At 31.5% G+C, this 20355-nt stretch overlaps 1 protein-coding gene across 1 annotated transcript in view; it reads left to right on the forward strand.

Moving 5' to 3' along the window:
- Nucleotides 1-15583, forward strand: part of LOC140054100 (phosphatidylinositol-binding clathrin assembly protein-like) — a 44278-nt gene extending 28695 nt beyond the window's left edge. Inside the window, exons 19-25 of the mRNA XM_072098969.1 lie at nucleotides 12-80; nucleotides 1297-1459; nucleotides 3838-3952; nucleotides 7390-7419; nucleotides 11491-11559; nucleotides 12223-12306; nucleotides 13064-15583. Of these exons, the coding sequence (XP_071955070.1) occupies nucleotides 12-80; nucleotides 1297-1459; nucleotides 3838-3952; nucleotides 7390-7419; nucleotides 11491-11559; nucleotides 12223-12306; nucleotides 13064-13075 (542 nt within the window). The 3' untranslated portion in view covers nucleotides 13076-15583. The remainder of the gene's footprint in view (nucleotides 1-11; nucleotides 81-1296; nucleotides 1460-3837; nucleotides 3953-7389; nucleotides 7420-11490; nucleotides 11560-12222; nucleotides 12307-13063) is intronic.
- The last annotated feature ends 4772 nt before the right edge of the window (nucleotides 15584-20355 follow it).

The raw sequence follows: 20355 nt of genomic DNA on the forward strand, positions 1-20355 counted from the left end.
TTCATTGTTAGGGGTCATGCAAACTCAAGTAGGGGCTAACTTTGATCAAGCCTTTGGTACGGCATCTACCAAAACGTCAGGTAGGTTCATGCAATGGGTATTAATACCCAAAGAAGGGGTGCAATCTAGAAGTAGTGGTACAATCTAGAATTAGGATACTAACTTGAAGAACGGATATAGCAAAGGGGAAAAGGTCATTCCGAAATTCTAGAAACAGATCGAAGCCCTGCCCTTTTGTTTCATAATAGTTCATATTATTTATTAATACAAATTTTTCATTCACTAACATTTTTTTTTTTAATTCAAGTTCAACTTTAAAATGAGATATTTTTTTTTTTAAAGCAATTCAAAGAACGGGTCATTCTAAACAAAAAATTATTACTTAAACTAATGATGTTACTGTATTGCCAAACAATTGCATTTTACTTTAAAGGCCAAAACTCGAGTTGCAAAAGCTGATTGATTTTGATCTTTTTTGTCACATTTTATTGTTTATTTTATGTGTGACATGAGTGACAAATAAAGTATTTACACAAATGTATCATTTCTTACATTGAATCCAATACAAATTTTAATTTCTGCCATGTTGTCTTATATTTTGTTGAATTTTAACAATTGTTAATAACATTTTTAATTCATTTAGTGTTTATTGTGTTCAGAATGTTCTATTAAGAATGTCATGCGTTATTAATTTGCCAGGCCTGCATAATCAATTTACATTAGAGATTATTTACAATAATGTACTATGCATGTGCTGCCCTCTCTTGTTTGATTTATCCAAGGTAAGCCTGTGTGAGGGCAGTATAATTGTCAAAACCTTCTAACCATTTCAAGATCTTGTCTCATGTTTAATTTCCCAGGCATGCAAAATCATTACATTATGATTATCTTTAATCCTCTATCTCAAATTTACTATGTATGTGCTGCCCTCTCTTGTTTGATTTACCCAAGTTAAGCCTGTGTGAGGGCAGTATAATTGTCAAAACCTTCTAACCATTTCAAGATCTTGTCTCGTGTTTAATTTCCCAGGCATGCAAAATCAATTTACGTTGTGTATTAGAGATAATAGTATATGATTATCTTTAATCCTCCTTGTCTCAATCTAATGTACTATGTATGTGCTGCCCTCTCTTGTTATTGTTTCCAAGATAAACCTGTTTGCTTGCAGTTTAAAGTTTAATATATGAATATTATTACTATTATTACGAACACTTTGTTTTAATAAGTAGAATGCTGTCAGAAAACTAATATAATAATTAACAAAATAAAAAATGATTTCATATTGATAAATTTCAGGCGGAGCTGAATTACTCGGAGAGGTTATGCAGCCGATGAACAAGAGAATAGAACCAACACCCCCCGCAGAAAATCTTGTTTCAAATGGAACAAGCAAGGATATTGATAGCACATTGGCACATCTAGCCACTAATCTAAATATGAAAGGAGGAACACCGAAAAAGTAATTATATATGACCTTTGACTCTTAATTTCAAATTCAGATATTTACTTACCTCTTAGAAATGTGTGTATACTCTACACTTATTTTTGTTTTATTTCAACAATATTTTACAAGGGTGGTCCAAAGCTGATCATTAGGGACCCTCACAAAAAACAATATGACAAGAAATAAACATATAACAATTCTCACTGATTGTAAACAATTAAATTAAAATTAGAATTTATAAAGATAAACAAAATCAAATAATGCACAAAAAAATTTGAATTTAAAAAAATGTAAAATTAGAAATAAAATAAAATAAATATGTATTGTATGTATGTATATTATAACTTCTCTTCCCCATCTTCTCCCACACCCCCTCCTCATCCTATCCAAGCAATCTCACTGTACTTTGTGTCTACAAGGACTTAATATTATAACTTCTCTTCCCCATCTTCTCCCACACCCCCTCCTCATCCTATCCAAGCAATCTCACTGTACTTTGTGTCTATAAGGACTTAATATTATAACTTCTCTTCCCCATCTTCTCCCACACCCCCTCCTCATCCTATCCAAGCAATCTCACTGTACTTTGTGTCTACAAGGACTTAATATTATAACTTCTCTTCCCCATCTTCTCCCACACCCCCTCCTCATCCTATCCAAGCAATCTCACTGTACTTTGTGTCTACAAGGACTTAATATTATAACTTCTCTTCCCCATCTTCTCCCACACCCCCTCCTCATCCTATCCAAGCAATCTCACTGTACTTTGTGTCTACAAGGACTTAATATTATAACTTCTCTTCCCCATCTTCTCCCACACCCCCTCCTCATCCTATCCAAGCAATCTCACTGTACTTTGTGTCTACAAGGACTTAATATTATAACTTCTCTTCCCCATCTTCTCCCACACCCCCTCCTCATCCTATCCAAGCAATCTCACTGTACTTTGTGTCTACAAGGACTTAATATTATAACTTCTCTTCCCCATCTTCTCCCACACCCCCTCCTCATCCTATCCAAGCAATCTCACTGTACTTTGTGTCTACAAGGACTTAATATTATAACTTCTCTTCCCCATCTTCTCCCACACCCCCTCCTCATCCTATCCAAGCAATCTCACTGTACTTTGTGTCTACAAGGACTTAATATTATAACTTCTCTTCCCCATCTTCTCCCACACCCCCTCCTCATCCTATCCAAGCAATCTCACTGTACTTTGTGTCTACAAGGACTTAATATTATAACTTCTCTTCCCCATCTTCTCCCACACCCCCTCCTCATCCTATCCAAGCAATCTCACTGTACTTTGTGTCTACAAGGACTTAATATTATAACTTCTCTTCCCCATCTTCTCCCACACCCCCTCCTCATCCTATCCAAGCAATCTCACTGTACTTTGTGTCTATAAGGACTTAATATTATAACTTCCCTTCCCCATCTTCTCCCACACCCCCTCCTCATCCTATCCAAGCAATCTCACTGTACTTTGTGTCTACAAGGACTTATGCTATATTTCTTTCTATCTATCCAATGTTAGTTTCATTATGACGCATGACTTATTTCACGGAAAACATAAAGAATTACTAATAATGAATATTTTAGTGGTAATCGTTTCTCAACGTTGATAAGAAATTGAGAATTGAGATTGACAATTAAAGTTTGTACATACAGATTTAAATCTGATTGGTTATTTGGTTGCTGGACAAAATGGTAGACAGTTGATTGGTTGGCTTAATAATAGGCAGTTGATTGGCTGGTAGCTTGAAACAAGTAAAAGATAGTTGATTGAAAGATGGACAAAATTTAAATAGACAATTGATTGGTTGAATAAGGTGTAAAGAGCCAAATAGAGGACAAAACTTAAGAGAGTTTATTGGCTAGTTGTTCAAAAAAGTTATAGATGAAAGATAGACGCATGGTTGACAAAATTAATGATGTTTGATTGGTTGGCAAAATTAAAGATGTTTCATTGGCTGGTTCATTGTAATCATTTCTATCTATGTTTTAAAAAAAAATAAAACATCATGTCCTAATTTATTTAAAGATATAATGTCCCCCTAAAAATATAATTTTTTAACATATTTTGTAGAATATTATTATTATTTTAATGTCACATATTAGTTATTCACTTTGACCAAAAATTGGATCATAAACAAAATGTATTTACCAGAAAAAATTTAATTTAATGCAAAAAATAGTCAAATGGTTTTTGGTTGAATTTAACTGTTTGTTTTGTCATTTTATAAGTGAAAACATTATTTTTTGAGTTCTTTTTCCCAATTGAAGTGATTAACTTAATTAAAACTACAAAATAACCTATTCAAAGTCTGAATTGATTAATCTTCATTTTTCATGCTTTTGGGGGACAATAAATGTTTACTGATAATTTTCAGAGCCGATCACCAATGGACCAAAAACCCTTCCAAGAATATGAAGACAGGTGGCGCTAATTGGGCCCCACAACAGACAACGTCAACAACGACATGGCCACAAGGACAACAATATATGGTAAGATATAAATAAAAAGAAAACATCATTTCATATTTAATACCCGATTCACTCTAAAAATCTAGTAAAATATCATCTTAAGCTCTGTCTACACTATCAAACTAGTTTGACAAAAAAAGTGTAATGTGCTCAAATATGGTAGTGATGCTTAAAGGACAACTTTCCCGAGGACCATATTTTAACAACGTATTAGGGATGTACATATGATTTCAGAACCATCGCGAATTAAGGATATTGCTGAACGCGCTCGCCGTACAGCCGTCGCCGTAAATTGCTGTGACGTCACAGGTGCATTGCAAAATTTACGTAATGATTTTTCAGGCAAAGTCTGTACGGCGAGCGTGTGCGGCGATATCCTTAATCTCGTGATTTTTCTGAAATCATATGTACTTCCCTAATACGTTGTAAAAATATGGTCCTCGGTAAAGTTGTCCTTTAAATATGGTAGTGATATGACATCATCATGTCCATATATGGATTTTTTGTGACATCAATTTTGATAGTGTGGACAGGACTTAAGTTCTGAGTCAAGAAACAGAACCCTCAATGAAAACTCCAATTTATATATTTTTATGTAATTTTATGGTATAAATTTACAGAAATTTGTAACTTTTAAACTTGTATAAATATTTATCTAACAAAATGTAATCACAAATTAAGTAATTGATATAATTAAAAATAAATAAATAAACTCAACTTAATATCAGGCCAAACTTAGTCTATACAGACGAGGTGTATTAAATCACAAGTCTACAGTAGTTCTAGTAATAATAATAAATACTTTATTTTAACACGCAAATGCTTGTATCACCACAAAGGTGTTCTTGTACAAAGACCTGATCTACTTTAATACATTACTAAATGTAAAAATAACAAAAGAGAAAATAAAATAAACTGAAACCTTAATTATTTATCCTAGGAATACAAAATAAAATTACACCAATAATCTTTTAAAATTATCGAAAAATAATGATTTGGGTTAAAATTATTTTTCTTTTAAATGTATACAAATGTATCTGGCTATTTTCACTTATAATTCAGAATTTTTTGGTCTTCTTTATCTAAGTGAGATTTAATTAAAAAAAAAAAAGTAATATACTAGAATATTAGAATTGAACGTCAGTTTTACAAATCTATCAACTATGATTGTTTTCAAAGGTAATTGAATTCTACTGTAGAATCATATAATCGGTTATACAGATAGATTTTAATTATTAACATGTTCGATTATCTAGCATGCCAGATTCAGTACTTGATAGAAAACGTACAACTAGCGACAATGAATATTTTAGTACTACTGTTAAGCGTTTTACAGCATTTATGAAAGTCAATGTTCTAAGATTGGCGATTAATGTTTTGTATCTGTACATACTGTATTGAATTGTTATTGGTTGGTTGGTTGTCCGACAAAATCGTAAACAGTTGATTGGTTGACAAAAGTATGAAGAGCTAATTGTGTGACAAAGTTAAAGACAGTTGATTGGCCGATTGAAACACAAAATCATAGACTGTTGATTGGTTGATAACATTGTAGACAGTTGATTGGCTAAATAGACAAGGCAGTTAATTTTGAAACAAGTGAAAGATAGAGAGTTGATTGGCTGGTTGATTGAAACAAGTCAAAGAAAGTTGATTGGCTGTAATTATACACAGTCGACAAACATCATGTACTATTGAATTGTTAATATGTTTTTTCAAGATGTTGTTTTCTTCCTATTTTCAATGCTTATCACAGGAGGTACAGTAATATTATGGTTTGAAAACTAATTTACTCTTTAATCTAGTGTGTGACAATGTTTGTAGATAATTTGGGAGAATATGAAGATAGGGGAGTCCATTTATTATATAACCGCATCATTAGGTCCATCATCAAGCATTTTGGTCATGTCATATCGTTAATGACATTTTTATTGTCATTAATATAATGACAGTGTCATTTATATCATCATCAGTATTGTCATCATCCTTACCATCATTGTTGCCGTCATCATCACCATCATTGTCATCACCAACATCACGATCATCATCGTTATCATCACCATCACCATCGTCTTTATCACCATCACCATCGTCTTTATCGTCGCCTTTGTCATCTTAATCATCATCACCATTATCATCATCTTCAGCATCATCATCATTGTCATTATCATCAAATATCATCATTGACATTGTTTTGCATTGTCATCATCTTATTAATATTATCACCAATATTGTCATTGTTCTCCAATATATTTCCATCATCTTATTAATATTATCACCTATATTAGATGAGTGGAAATAGACTTTTCAGTCAAACAAATTGCAACAGTTTGTTTTTTTGCTGAAATATGCTCAACTATATGTAGATATTATCATATCCAAAATCTACCCTGATCTGCCCATTATAAATTACCTAATTTGCATAAAATCAAAATGGCTGCCATTTTACAACTTTGATCCCAATTATCTCTTAAACCATAAAGAATTTGGTGTAAGAATGTATTGAACACAAATATAAACATGACCCCAAAGATTCAGAATAATATATTTGATTTGTCTTTGGGGTCAAGGTCAAAGGTCATTCCAGTATGGCCTCTAAAATATGCTAATTATCTCTTAATCCATTAGGTATTTTGAATAAGAATGTATAAGTACAAATATAAATGTGACCCTAAATATTTAAAATAATGTATTTGATCAATATTGTCAGTATCAATTGTAAACAGCATGGTTCATAGCCATTTTGTCTCAATAAGCATGTTATATTTGATGGTTCTAAAATAAACGTGTAAATATTATAATTTTTACATTACACAAAAATTAGAAATTATGTAAAATAATGTTCAGTGAAATTCTAAGTAGGATTTAATTATGAACATTATTACCATATTTGGCTAATTACAAATGCTAATATTATCTTTTTTGGATAACCCGTATCGCCGTAATTATATAAAAACACTATACCATTTGAATAAACTTAGTATATCCCACAAGGCCCCACCACAGAAGAAAGCTGAAAACATTATTGGATGCAACTAATTACAGTAGTCAAATACATGATTGCTAAACAAAAAAATAAATTATATATTATTTCTTAATTTGTAGCAACATACTAGAAATTTTATGTACAACTTGCACCATTTGTTTTTATTTATTTATTTTTATTTTAATTCAAATTATCACACAGGCACAAAAATAGAAAAACATAAAATAAACCATGACATTAAACTTAGCACTTAGCAACAAATTATATATATTTGTATGTACAGTACTATAAACTCTTTACAACTGCATGTTTCAATATTATTATTTTTCTTTATGTTCTTCTTGTAATTTAGTATACCTTACATCTGTTATCCATCACTATGTATAAACATATGTTAGTTATTTTTTGTAAAATTCTGCATGAGTTCCACTTACAAGTAAACCTGTTTTATTTACCTTTGACATTCTTAAAGGAGGGAATCCAGTCTCAGCCACCCAAGCTGGTAAGTAGACACACATATGCACACTATTCATACGGACCTCTTACTCATCTTCGGGTTTTGAAAAATTATAATGTTTCGTTTTTCGGCATGCATGATGTACGAGATTTATTAGTTTTGATAACGTCACGGTGAAGAATTCATATTAATGGAATCAGATAGAATAGAAAACATCACATCATCATCAATGTATTTACTGTAGTTTAATCATGACAACTGGTTGGGTATTGTAGTTGGTTTATAATTAATTCACTATACTGGCTTTGGTATAGCACTCTATCCAATAAAGTATAACATACTGGTAACATACTGAACTCCTATCTCATAATGGGTAACATACTGAACTCCTATCTCATAATGGGTAACATACTGAACTCCTATCTCATATTAGGGTGACATACTGAACTCCTATCTCATATTAGGGGTAACATACTGAACTCCTATCTCATAAAGGGTAACATACTGAACTCCTATCTCATATTAGGGGTAACATACTGAACTCTTATCTCATAAAGTATAACATATTGAACTCCTATCTCATAAAGTGTAACATACTGAACTCCTATCTCATAAAGGGTAACATTAACCGCTTAAAATAATCTTTGTAACATCACCTATTTAGGAGATAATTTCCCATTAAAATGAACTAGAAGCGATATGTGTGCTAACATGACGGCCGTATTAAGGGTAAACTTTTGTTTGGTCCTGGAGTTGTCATATTAATACAGGTTGTACTGTATGAACATTTAATATACTTTATAACAGTGTGATCAATGATTATTAATAATATTAACATGTTTCATAATGGTGTTGAATATGAATTTACAAAAAACATATTGATAACATTAGTTTTAGTCATCTTATAATATATTCTAATATCATATAAAAAATACATAATATTTTAGCCTATAATTATTTTAATATGTTTTATTTGTAATACGCTTCCATTGAGATCAGTGCTACTAAATCAACAAAGACATTTAGTATATGTTATATATGTATGTGACCCCTTCATTCAGAGATGATATCATGGTGACCTCTGCCCCCATCCAAAAAAACCCCTCTATTACTGAATAGTGTTCTATTCTCTATAGTTTAATGCAGGCTTTTTATTGGCTTACATATCAAATTAATAGCAGAAAATATTTTAAACCTTCATTACATTTACTAAATATATATTTCTTCCCGTCGTCTTGTGCGGTTAAGGACTGTAAACTGTAGGTCAAATGTACACAAAAATGCTTGTGTACACTTTAAAGAACTTAGTACATCTTTCGAGACGAGTAGGGGGTCACCCCGGTGTACTAGTTCACACTCAGCCACTGTGAGTAGGCTACCCGGTGTACTAGTACATCACAGCCACTGTGAGTAGGCTACTGTGTGCCCTCTTGGAGAACAGTCCTTGATTGAAGAGTTCACACAGTATAAAGAAGAAACAAAAACTGGTTTTAATAACAAAATGTTAAAAATCAAACAATATATCTGTATACCATATCTATACAACTGTTTATGGTTCTAGATTTGTATTTCCAGTACTTTGTTCTTGATGTTTCTATTAAAGAAACTAGACCTGCAATTTTTGACGTTTTCTAAAAATAATATATAACTATTATTTTTAAAAACATTAAACCAGGTCATTTCTTTTCTTAAATGTGCGTTCTACGGTTAATTGTGATAGAAAGAGAAAAACAATGCACTACCTATAAGTAGCTCGGGTCGTAAGTTCTCTTGTGTAGACGTGTAGGCCTAGCTTAGTTAGGCTTAGTTTTGTAGGCCTAGCTGGTAAAGAGCGGTAATGTACGAACATTGCTCGCTAGCTATAGGCCTAGCCTGACGTCCAGTTGCTAAATTAATTGTCTTTCCTTTTTTGGCAGAGAATTCGATAAAATAAATTGGAGAAGACCTGATATTTTTGCTGATAATTTACGGTTCTTTTATTTGGCTATTTTTCACGCGATCGGTTGAAGTGGGTACATACATCACAATATGAAAATATCAATCCGTGCGCAATGCATGTTGGGATTTATAACCGGCCGCTAAAATGATTAGAATCGACTTATTTTCACATTTTTAACCGTTTAAAGATGAAGAAATATCGCAATAGGTCCATATAATATATGTGTGTAGTGTGTAACCTTAAATTAGGTCAAAGAGACATAGGGCTAGTGTCTTTAATTACAGTCTGGAGAATCTAATTTTCAAATTTACGTTGTTTTATTTTGATCAAATAAACTACTAGACTTTGTTTGAAATTTAAAGTTCAGATCTTGATGTGGCTTGCTTTGATTGCTATCACAGCAACGGATGTGTATCATATCGCTAAAAGCAACTATAAATAATTTATGCAGCTACCAGGAAAGTGTTTGTTAATTCATATTAATCAAAGTACTGCAATGAAGATACTGTTAGGATAATAATTATGAATTATGATATGTTAAGATAAACAATGGAATAATTATAATAATTCAAAAGCCTTCGTTCGTTATTGAATAAACTCTGTTGAGAATTAACGATTAAGAAAAGTTTGTCAATACCAATAACAAAACTAAATTAAACAATATTTATATTATTAAAATTCTTATTTTTACCCAACCGACTTGTGTAAATGTAAAATGCAATTTAGGCTACAATTTTTTTGTACTGTATTTAAAGATGTGTTGTCCCTGAAAAATATGAAAAATAACGATTTAAAATATCAGACTTTTTTTAGGCCATTTTACAAATTACAGTTTTAATGAAGTTATTCAATTCCATTTAAAACAAAACAAAAACAGACTATATTTTTAAAGATATTATCATTAAAAGGTTTTGTTGAATCAAATCTTCCAAACATTATTAAATCAACTTTAGAAAGTTTCATTACAAATGATAACGTGTCAGAAATCTTGTAGTTAGTTAGGAATGTAATAACATAATAGAGTAAAAAAAGCCTAAATAATAATCATAAAGTATAGGTTTAGGCCTAAAAGCTATTTCTACTAGGATGTAACGCAAGAATGTGAGTGAGTTGACCAATCACAAGCGACAGTTAGGATGATCCATCGCGTCGTGATTGGTCAAATTACATATGTTGTGCTCACGTCCCTGCGTTCCATCCAAGTAGGAACCAAGTGTATGATATTAATATTAATAATAATTCAAAATTATTGTTCAATTTTGCATTAAGGGTTTTATTTTAGGATTTTAGCATATCACTTTTAAACCTTTTTGTATTTGCAACAATTTCTATTTTTTCCTTGTGTTTTTTAACTTCTAGTACATTGTATGGTATATTGTATCAACTGCACATATATTAAATTGTGTGTTTATTTTTGTGCTATAATTATGATTTTTTTTTAATATAATTTATTTTTCTTTTTTTTTTTAATTTCTTTTCTAATGGTCTTTTAAGAATGTTTATAAGTGTTTAGTTGTCAAATATTTAAATTTCTTTGATGTGACAGGGATGGGTGGGTGAAAACATTCTAAAATAGTATTATTTGTGTGCCTCTCTTGTTGAGAAATGGATTCTTTGCAGCTGTGCAAACTACTTTAATTATTACCTCTAGTGCATGGAAGGAATGGACCTATTCTCATTCCTCAGCAATATCTGCACATATTGTGTATAAATAATAATAATCATTTTTTCAGTTATTGTGTGTGATCATATTAATTTTATATCGAATATAATAATTTGTTAAGCCTTGAAAATAATCCTTTTTTTTTACTGTACTTTTAATCTTTCCTTTGTAATATTGAATATAAATAAATTGATGTTAATATTAGTTCAAAGATGATTTTAGTGAAATATTCAAGCATATTCAATTGCTTGTTTTTTACATTTTGTAGATGAAAATCCAGTACTGAATAAGATAAGGCAATATGATATAATGATAATATTACTAAAAATTATTTTTAAATTAATATTTTAATGTTTACTAAACCATTTAACATCATGTAAAATAAAATTACAAGTCATCTACCACAAAAACTACTTTATATTCTACTAGTGCTTCTATTGTTACAATTACTTTCAGTTTGTTTTTTAATCAAAATTAGTTTACTCGTATTTGGTACGTTCCATTGTTGTTGCAGGGAGGTCAGCCAGCTGATTGGAGATCAGGAGCTTTTTCTGGACAGTTTGTGGCACCTAATCAACAAATGGTATGTCTCCTAAATAATTTCTAAATTCACAGTTTTGTAGATATAACAAAATAATAATAATTAATATATATCTTATTTCCTATATTCCTTTTGTTATGTAAACGTATTTGTACAATAAAGTTAAAATGATTCAAAAGCCTCCCTTCGTTTGTTATTGAATAAAGTTTGACAATACCAATCAATTCAACATAACAAAATAGATAAATTTATACAAATAGTGTTCATGATTTTAAAGTTATGTTGACACAAATATTTGTCCTGCACTGCCCCGCATTGAGTGCATTACAATGATGTGCCATTTTGTAGAAAGTTGCGGGACATTGCATGAAATACATGCCCAAACATCAATATTTACGCCTGCATTTATATTCCTGAATTGTGCAATAATACGCACCATGGTTGCAGCCGTGCATGTTATTGTGGGAAATGACACGCATTTCACGACTAGTTCATGACATGTGGTATAATAATTTGTGCATACTTTACGCTGGTTTTTTAGGTAATAGGTTGCCCATGACCATGTGACCTATAGGGTACTATTTGTGACAATGTAACATTATATGGCACAACATTGAATGTAAAACAGTGTGGGCGAAAATGTGTGATAGTGAATCAGGACCTAACTAATCACTATAACAAGTGTTGATTACTTCATTATTTTAGGGAATGAGAACAGGTATGGCATACAATGCAGCAGGAGCACAGCAAATACATAGACCACCAACACAGCAAAATACAGATCCATTTGTAAGTACGGAAGTCACCCACAGAGCACTACATAAGTAAGCGCCACAGTCCAGTAAGCGCCGCAGTCCAGTAAGCTCTGCAGTCCAGAAAGCTCTGCAGTCCAGTAAGCGCTGCAGTCTAGTAAACGCCACAGTCTAGTAAGCGCCGCAGTCTAGTAAGCGCCACAGTCTAGTAAGCGCCACAGTCCAGTAAGCGGCACAGTCCAGTAAGCGCCTCAGTTCAGTAAGCGCCGCAGTCCAGTAAGCGACGCAGTCCAGTAAGCACCACAGTTCAGTAATCGCAACAGTCCAGTAAGCGCCACAGTTCAGTAAGCACAACAGTCCAGTAAGCGCCACAGTGCAGTACGCACCACACAAGTAAGCAGTCATGCCAGTAAGCACCGCAGTCTTGTAAACGCCATAGTCTAGTAAGCGCCGCAGTCCAGTAAGCGCCTCAGTTCAGTAAGCGCCGCAGTTCAGTAATCGCAACAGTCCAATAAGCGCCACAGTTCAGAAAGCGCAACAGTCCAGTACGCACCACACAAGTAAGCGCCACAGTCCACAAAGTGCCACCGTCCAGTAAGCTCCTCAGTCTAGTAAACTCCGCAGTCCAGTAAGGCACAACAAATTCAAAGCTTATTAAAATTGACAATTTTATTTTTTCTTAAGCAATTATTTACTAATTATTATATGCTGTAGATTTGTATAAAATCTTTGATTCAATTTTGATGAAGTGAGAAATAAATTTATTTCTACTATAATTTTTTTTATATTTGCAGGGAAGTCTGTGAAGCTAACTGTGATAAATAAAGATATATATATATATATATATACACAAGTTAGCTCTTTTAAGAACTAGACATATTCATCTGAAAAAGAAGAAAATATAAAGATATTTAATCATTGCGACATTCAAAATATCAGAAATATCATAATTTACAGGATGTAGCAAAATGGTTTTTAGTTAATAATATTTGTTACCAATGAATTATAAAAATTGTAATTGTCACCCAAAATCATTGTTTTCCTGACACATTTTCAGGGGAGGAAATATATCTTGAAACAACATATATTAAATCATTTTATAAAGATAGAGTTACAATTAATTTAATGTGAACAATTAAAATTGTAATTGAGTTGTTTAAATATCTGAGAGAAATCCTCCTTTTGTCGATCATGCTAGTAATTCTGTAGAAAGTGAGTTTATATTTTTTATCTGGAGATGTGAATTACATTGTATATTATATAATTTTGTTATATAAAATGTTGGTTTATAGATCAACAAATTATTCGTGTGTTTATACTATGATGCTAACACGATACATTGTGAAATGGAAATATGAATACATGTAACAAATATGTATTTCATAATAAATGAAAGAGTAAAACTAAAACATAAATGCATTTATTTAATTAATTTGTTTTTCATATTAAAATGAAATTAAAATTAAAGAGATACATACATTTGATAAATTTGTATTTCATAACAAATGAAATATAGTATAATTACAATATTAAAGGGACAACGTTAGGATCCAAGAAAGTGTCCCTTTAATTTGGGGTGTCCCCTAAATAGGGGTGTCCCAAAGAAGGGGTTCATACTTTATGTATATACATTAAATCATATAAGGAATAGCCAACGTCTCTCATACAGTTGTTATTTTTTTGTTATGGTCATAGTATAAACACATTTTAGGAATTAAATTTTCATTTTTTTTAAAGTAATTCCGAAAATCTTTATTTTATTTATTTCTGATTCTTCATATTTCTTGTTTAATTGCTGCCATTGTTTTTAAAACATGAACCAAATACTTTGCCACCTGCAATACTGACCACATGTGCTCAATATGACCCCAAGTGACCCCATATTAATTAGTAAATTCAGTAACTGATTCATAATTGCAGAATAATTAACAGTTTTTTGTAACGAGCAATAGACGGGTTACAAACAATTATTTGTTTATGAAACTTATATATAAAGAAAATTATCAATTTTTCCTTTGGTCCTATATTTTTATTTTTGTTATTATATGTTTTTGTTTATTATAATAATATATAATTATAAATGTATAATATTACTGTACTAAGACTATAAACATGTTTAGTATAATAGTATTGCATGCTATGTTGAACTCTATCCGTGTTTATATACAAGTATGTGTACCACTTATACAATAGACTATATGTTCAAACATTGTTGTTATGCCTTCATTTTTTGTAGACATATGGCTACTGATTTATCTGAATAAGACAATTGAACAGACTAGGTGTTTTTATAGACCTGGTTCACGCTAGAAATTTGTATGGAGTCATGATTCACACTAGAGAGTTGTTATCGGGAGCTAACTAATCGTGTCAGTCTGTGTAAGAAATTATCGATCTTATAGGGCGATCTCAATTTTCATGCTTGGTTCCCACTCGAGGCGCAACACAAGGACGTAACGCAACGTAAGTGATTTGACCAATCACAAGCGATGGATTATTCGAACTGTCGATTGGTTAACTCGCTTGCTGTGTGCCTCTAGTGTAAACCAATAGTCGACTAATCAGAATCTGGTTGTTATTATTGGAAACCGATTTTGATCAGCCCTAGTATGTATTGCAAATCAGGGTTACCGGTAAAATGACTTCAGTAATTTTATGCGTGTGAAGAGGGGATTTGATTTATGCCTGTGATTGGTGACCGGGTGTAAACAGAGCCTTGACAGTATGTTTAGCATAATTTACATTAAAGTGCGCAATATGTATTGCGAAAACTGTATAATTCACTCACTCTTTTCTCAATCAGAGTTAAATACAATCTTACAGATTGACTTGTCATTATATCAGATATCGCCCTGAGACCTAGCAAAGTTATATCGGAGTTATAATCGGATATCCCGTAAGTGGTCACCTGCCGTACGCGGCCAGTTTTTCCGGTCCCGAGGGTGGTCGCTTACGGAATGTTCAACTGTATAGGCCTTATATTGTTATTGTCCAATTTTTTAAACGAATATTACATTTTGTTTGACGAAATTTGGCAATTAAACATTTTAGGTAGGCCTCTTTGGAAGGAAAAAAACGATAATATAATAGTACTATATGCACATAATATTAAGGTATCATTGTCTTATGGAGTCATATAAGCAATTATGTCAACAAACAAAAAAAAATTAAATTAAAAAATTAAATTATGCCATAATATTGTTATATATAAAAAATTCCATCTACTATAGTATAGCAATTTTCGAAAAATTGACATGCAATAAATGTCGACCCATTTTGACATTGCAGTGACGTGACATGCGCAGAATCGTATACGATTTCGACCTTTTTCTGTTTTTAGAAAAAGTCTGGAAAGTATGGAAATTACATGCATTTATAGAAATATTAGAGCATATTAAATGAAATTAAAAAACGCAATGTTTTGGGTGATTTTTTTGGTTACTATGACTCTAAGATGATGATAACGCAACATATGCGCATATATAGTAATATTATTGCATAATTATTGAATTTTAAAGAGTCGATATTTTGGCTATTTTTTAAAAAATCCCTGTACTATAGTACACGGAAATTTTCGAAAAATGACAAAATTTCGACGCTTTTATTTGTTGACATACCTACAGTTAGTATGACTCTATAAAGATGATGATAACGCAATATAATATGTGCATATGGCAACATTATTGCATAATAATTTAATTTCAAATAATCGATGTTTTGGCCATTTTTGAAAAAAGCCCTGTTTTCGAAAAATTACCAAATTTGGACCCTTTTATTTGTTGACATAACTAGTTACTATGACTCTATAAGATGATAACGCAATATTAGTCCAGTAAAGATAAGTCAAAAATAGGGTGAACCTAGAACAAATTGCAACAGAATTTGTTTTTGTTTTGTCTGGTAAATATGGTTCAAATGAATATCATATCCAAAGTTTACCAAAATCGGACATCGGGAAGTGGGTTAATTAGCATAAATTCAAAATGGCCGCCATTTGCTATTTTGAAGCCTCATATCTCTCTAACGGTTGGATTTAGACCACCTAAGTGCATTACGAGTAGATATAAATGTGATATTAAACATTCTAATTAGCATATTTAAATTTCCATATGACGTACTTATGACGTCATATGGTAGTTGTGACGTCATATATTATGTTATAACTGTTTAAATGACATTATACTATTCGAACAATTTAGGGACTGCAAGAAAACATGTTTCTTGACATTCTCCTTGTTAAAATGAACATTATTTCCAAAGTTTACCAAAATCGGACGTCAGGAAGTGGGTTAATTAGCATACATTCAAAATGGCCGCTATTTATCATACCATTTTGAAGCTCCATATCTCCTTAACGCTTGGTTTTAGACCACCTAAGTGCATTGAGAGTAGATATAAATGTGATATTAAACTTTATAATTAGCATATTTAAATTGCCATATAACGTACCTATGATGTCATAAGACATATGACGTCATGTATTTTGTCACAATAATGCTCAATTGGCATTATTCTAAGGGGAAAATATAGAAACCGAAAGGAAAAAATGATTTTAATCTCATGAAAATAGTAGAACATTTACCACATCCAGGTTAAGATCATGGGTATCAGAAGTTATTCGGCCACCCTTCACAACATGCAATAGAACATTCCAGTTAATTTTCTGCAACTGCAACTTTTTATAACTGCATATATATCTCATATATCTCATATATAATATTTAAAGAAATAGGATTCTTAATTAAGTAATGAGTCTGGGATTTAATAATTCGACCCCATCCTAAATATGGAGTTGGATCACAGTAAGTTTCCAATCCAAAGTACATACATAGAAAATGTAATGTTGGCGCCGTCAAAATACTTCCACCATACATGTAGGCACAGCAAGTCTACTTCATTGGCTTTTCTGATGTCTTTTTAAATTTTGGACCAAACAGTTCTTGCTTAGAATAGAATGCATCCCCCTGTTTCTTTGCAAGTGCAGAGCATTACAAAGATGTTGCAAATTTGCTCCTTAAGATGTTTTCTTTAAGTACCAATTATTCCACTATTTTTTGCTTCTTCTGTCTTAAAACGCAATCGCTTTTTTTAATTATGGCAAAGTAAGATATTTAATAGATCCCCATCTGCATTCAAAGTTTCTATTCCATTTTTCTGACATTTTTTGTCAAGGAAGTTGAATACTGTCTTGTCGAAAAATAAAATACTGTAATTAGTAGTGGCAAGTTTGAAAATTACTGTATTACCTTAACAACCCCTTTTTGGATTCCGTTGATGTGTATCTTTTAACTGATGGTTCTTCATCCTAGTTAACACTAGGATGAAGTGTCCTTGTTATATGCTCATTGAATCTTGGAAACAGCATTCAAAAGATAAACATTATATAAAACATCATAAACAGTTGTTGTCTCATAAATGATCGACACCAAACAGATGCAATGAAATAGCAAATTTGAAAGAGCAGAATGGAGATGCTGACTATACAGAAAACTACAGTATGACATTTATCATTTTCATTTCAATTGAGATGAGTTTGTGGGAATGATGGGTTTGAATAGCCTGACCCACAATCAATCGCCTCATTACAATATTTTTTTTATTCCTTTACCAATTTAAAGAGATAAAGTTCTAAAAGATGTAGTTTTAGAAAACACAAAACAAGATGTGCGCTTGAGTACAAATCAGTTTCGGAAATACAGTTGATGATCACCTTTCATACGGTTCTGTAGAATATCTATTTTCATAAGATTTTGTAAATGGAAACTTAATGATAAATTTCAATGGTTTTTACATATATATCTACTCGTAATGCACATAGGCTGTCTAAACCCAACCGCTAAGTAGATACAGGGCTTCAAAATGGTATTTTGAATTTATGCTATTATTGACCCTCTTGAAGTCTGATTTTGGTGAACTTAGGATATCATGTTCATTTCAACAGGAAATTGTTAGAAAATTGTTTTCCTGCAGTTTCTACATTTTTTAGCATGGGATAATGCCATTTAAGCAGTTATAACATAATATATGACGTCACAACTACCTTATGACGTCATATTTACGTCATATGGTAATTTAAATGTGCTAATTGGGAAGTTTAATGTCACATTTATATCTACTCGCAATGCACTTTGGTGGTCTAAAACCACCATTAAGGAGATATAGGGCTTCAAAATGATATAGTAAATAGCGGCCATTTTTAATTTATGCTAATTAACACACTTCTTGACGTCCGATTTTGGTCAACTTTGGAAATTATGTTCATTTCAACAAGGAGAATGTTAGGAAACTTGTTTTTCTGCAGTTTCTAAATTGTTCGCATAGTATAATGTCATTTAAGCATTTATAACATAATTTATGACGTCACAACTACCATATGACGTCATAGGTACGTCCTATGGAAATTTAAATATGCCAGTTAGAATGTTTAATATCACATTTATATCTACTCGTAATGCATATAGGTGGTCTAAATCCAACCGTTAAGGAGATATGGGGCTTTAAAATAGCAAATGGCGGCCATTTTGAATTTATGCTAATTAACCCACTTCCCGATGTCCGATTTTGGTAAACTTTGGATATGATGTTCATGTTCACCATATCAACCAAATAAAATAAAAAAAAATTCTGTTGCAATTTGTTCTAGGTTCAACCATATTTTTACTGGACTATATATGCATATATGGCAATAGTATGGCATAATAATTGAATTTTAAATACAGTAGTCGATATTTTGGCCTGTACTAGTACAGGAATTTTTTCAGAAAATGGCAAAATTTCGAACCCTTTTAGTTTTCGACAAAAGTGTGTATTATGGCTCTATAAGTTGTTGCAAATAAATTTTTTTTTTCTCTCTTTGGTTTGGTGTGTGCCTCTCTTCATATACATATACATAAGTAAATAAGGGTTAGTACACTACCAGTGTCTAACTAATACTCCTGATATATTCCCATTATATTCATTTTCTCATTTAGAATGTTCAATTCTTGCAAACATTCTTAAACAATTACGTTACCTTCAATTATTAGAATATTGTTATGTGTTATGATATGGACTTTGTTCTGAAATAAAAGTGAATTGATTTGAATTGCATTTAGCCTTTGTTCTAAAAAACCTTAGATAATAATCAATAGTACAATAGTCAATTCACATTCATTACTGTTTATCTTAAATCTATATATGTAATTGCTTATTCGAACAAAACAATTAAATATTAATATCAACTACTAACCAAAGTCATACACCTGGTGAACTGATTTATCTAAATTATTTAAAACTCTTTTGCAACAATACTAAAAGAAACAATATTATGTCAAACGTTGAGATGACTTTGGGAGATAAAGTTTACTACGCACATCACGGTACTGAATTGCGTAAGAAGATGTTTGTCTTTAAAGTGGTAATAATATTGGTGGAGTTATCGTTTTCTAGTTGTGCTGATGTTGGTTCAAATTCTGGTATGATTCGTTCTTTTAATATTTATCATTTGTAATAGATATTATAATATAGTAGGGCATTATAATAATTCATGACCTTTTCTGAATTTGAGGCTAGGTCTAACCATCCTTATTTTACAATATTTATTATTCTATAATGTTTTATTGAAAATGAAATGAAAATATTTTTTCGAACTAAATATTTTAGCTTTATTATATACGGTACTGTGATCAAATTCTTTAGTTAATGTTGTCAATAGTTTACCTTTTAATGAACAAATAGTAAAATTTTAATTTCATGAGTTTTTTTTCCATTTGTTCATAAATTAATATTTTGCACTAATTTGTTCACCTTTTGATGTATCCACACACTTAAGACCGGTTCACACTGAGCATTTTACACGCGCGTCAAGCGTCAAACCGAAACGATTCGCGACTAAACTTGAAAAAGTTGCCCATGTTGGGGAGCAACAACTGAAAATATAACATACACTATATACCGCATATATAAGCTGTCTGCGAGCTCATCTATATATAAATTTACGTAAGGGCAAAATTCGGTAAATCGCGCCTTACTTTTAGAATTTTTACTCGATGGTATATAAAGTTGGTTCGTACTTTCGGTACTGATTTTAACAGCCTGATGTAACCCT

Source organism: Antedon mediterranea, chromosome 7, assembly GCF_964355755.1.
Source record: "Antedon mediterranea chromosome 7, ecAntMedi1.1, whole genome shotgun sequence".
Classification (NCBI taxonomy): Eukaryota; Metazoa; Echinodermata; class Crinoidea; order Comatulida; family Antedonidae; genus Antedon; species Antedon mediterranea.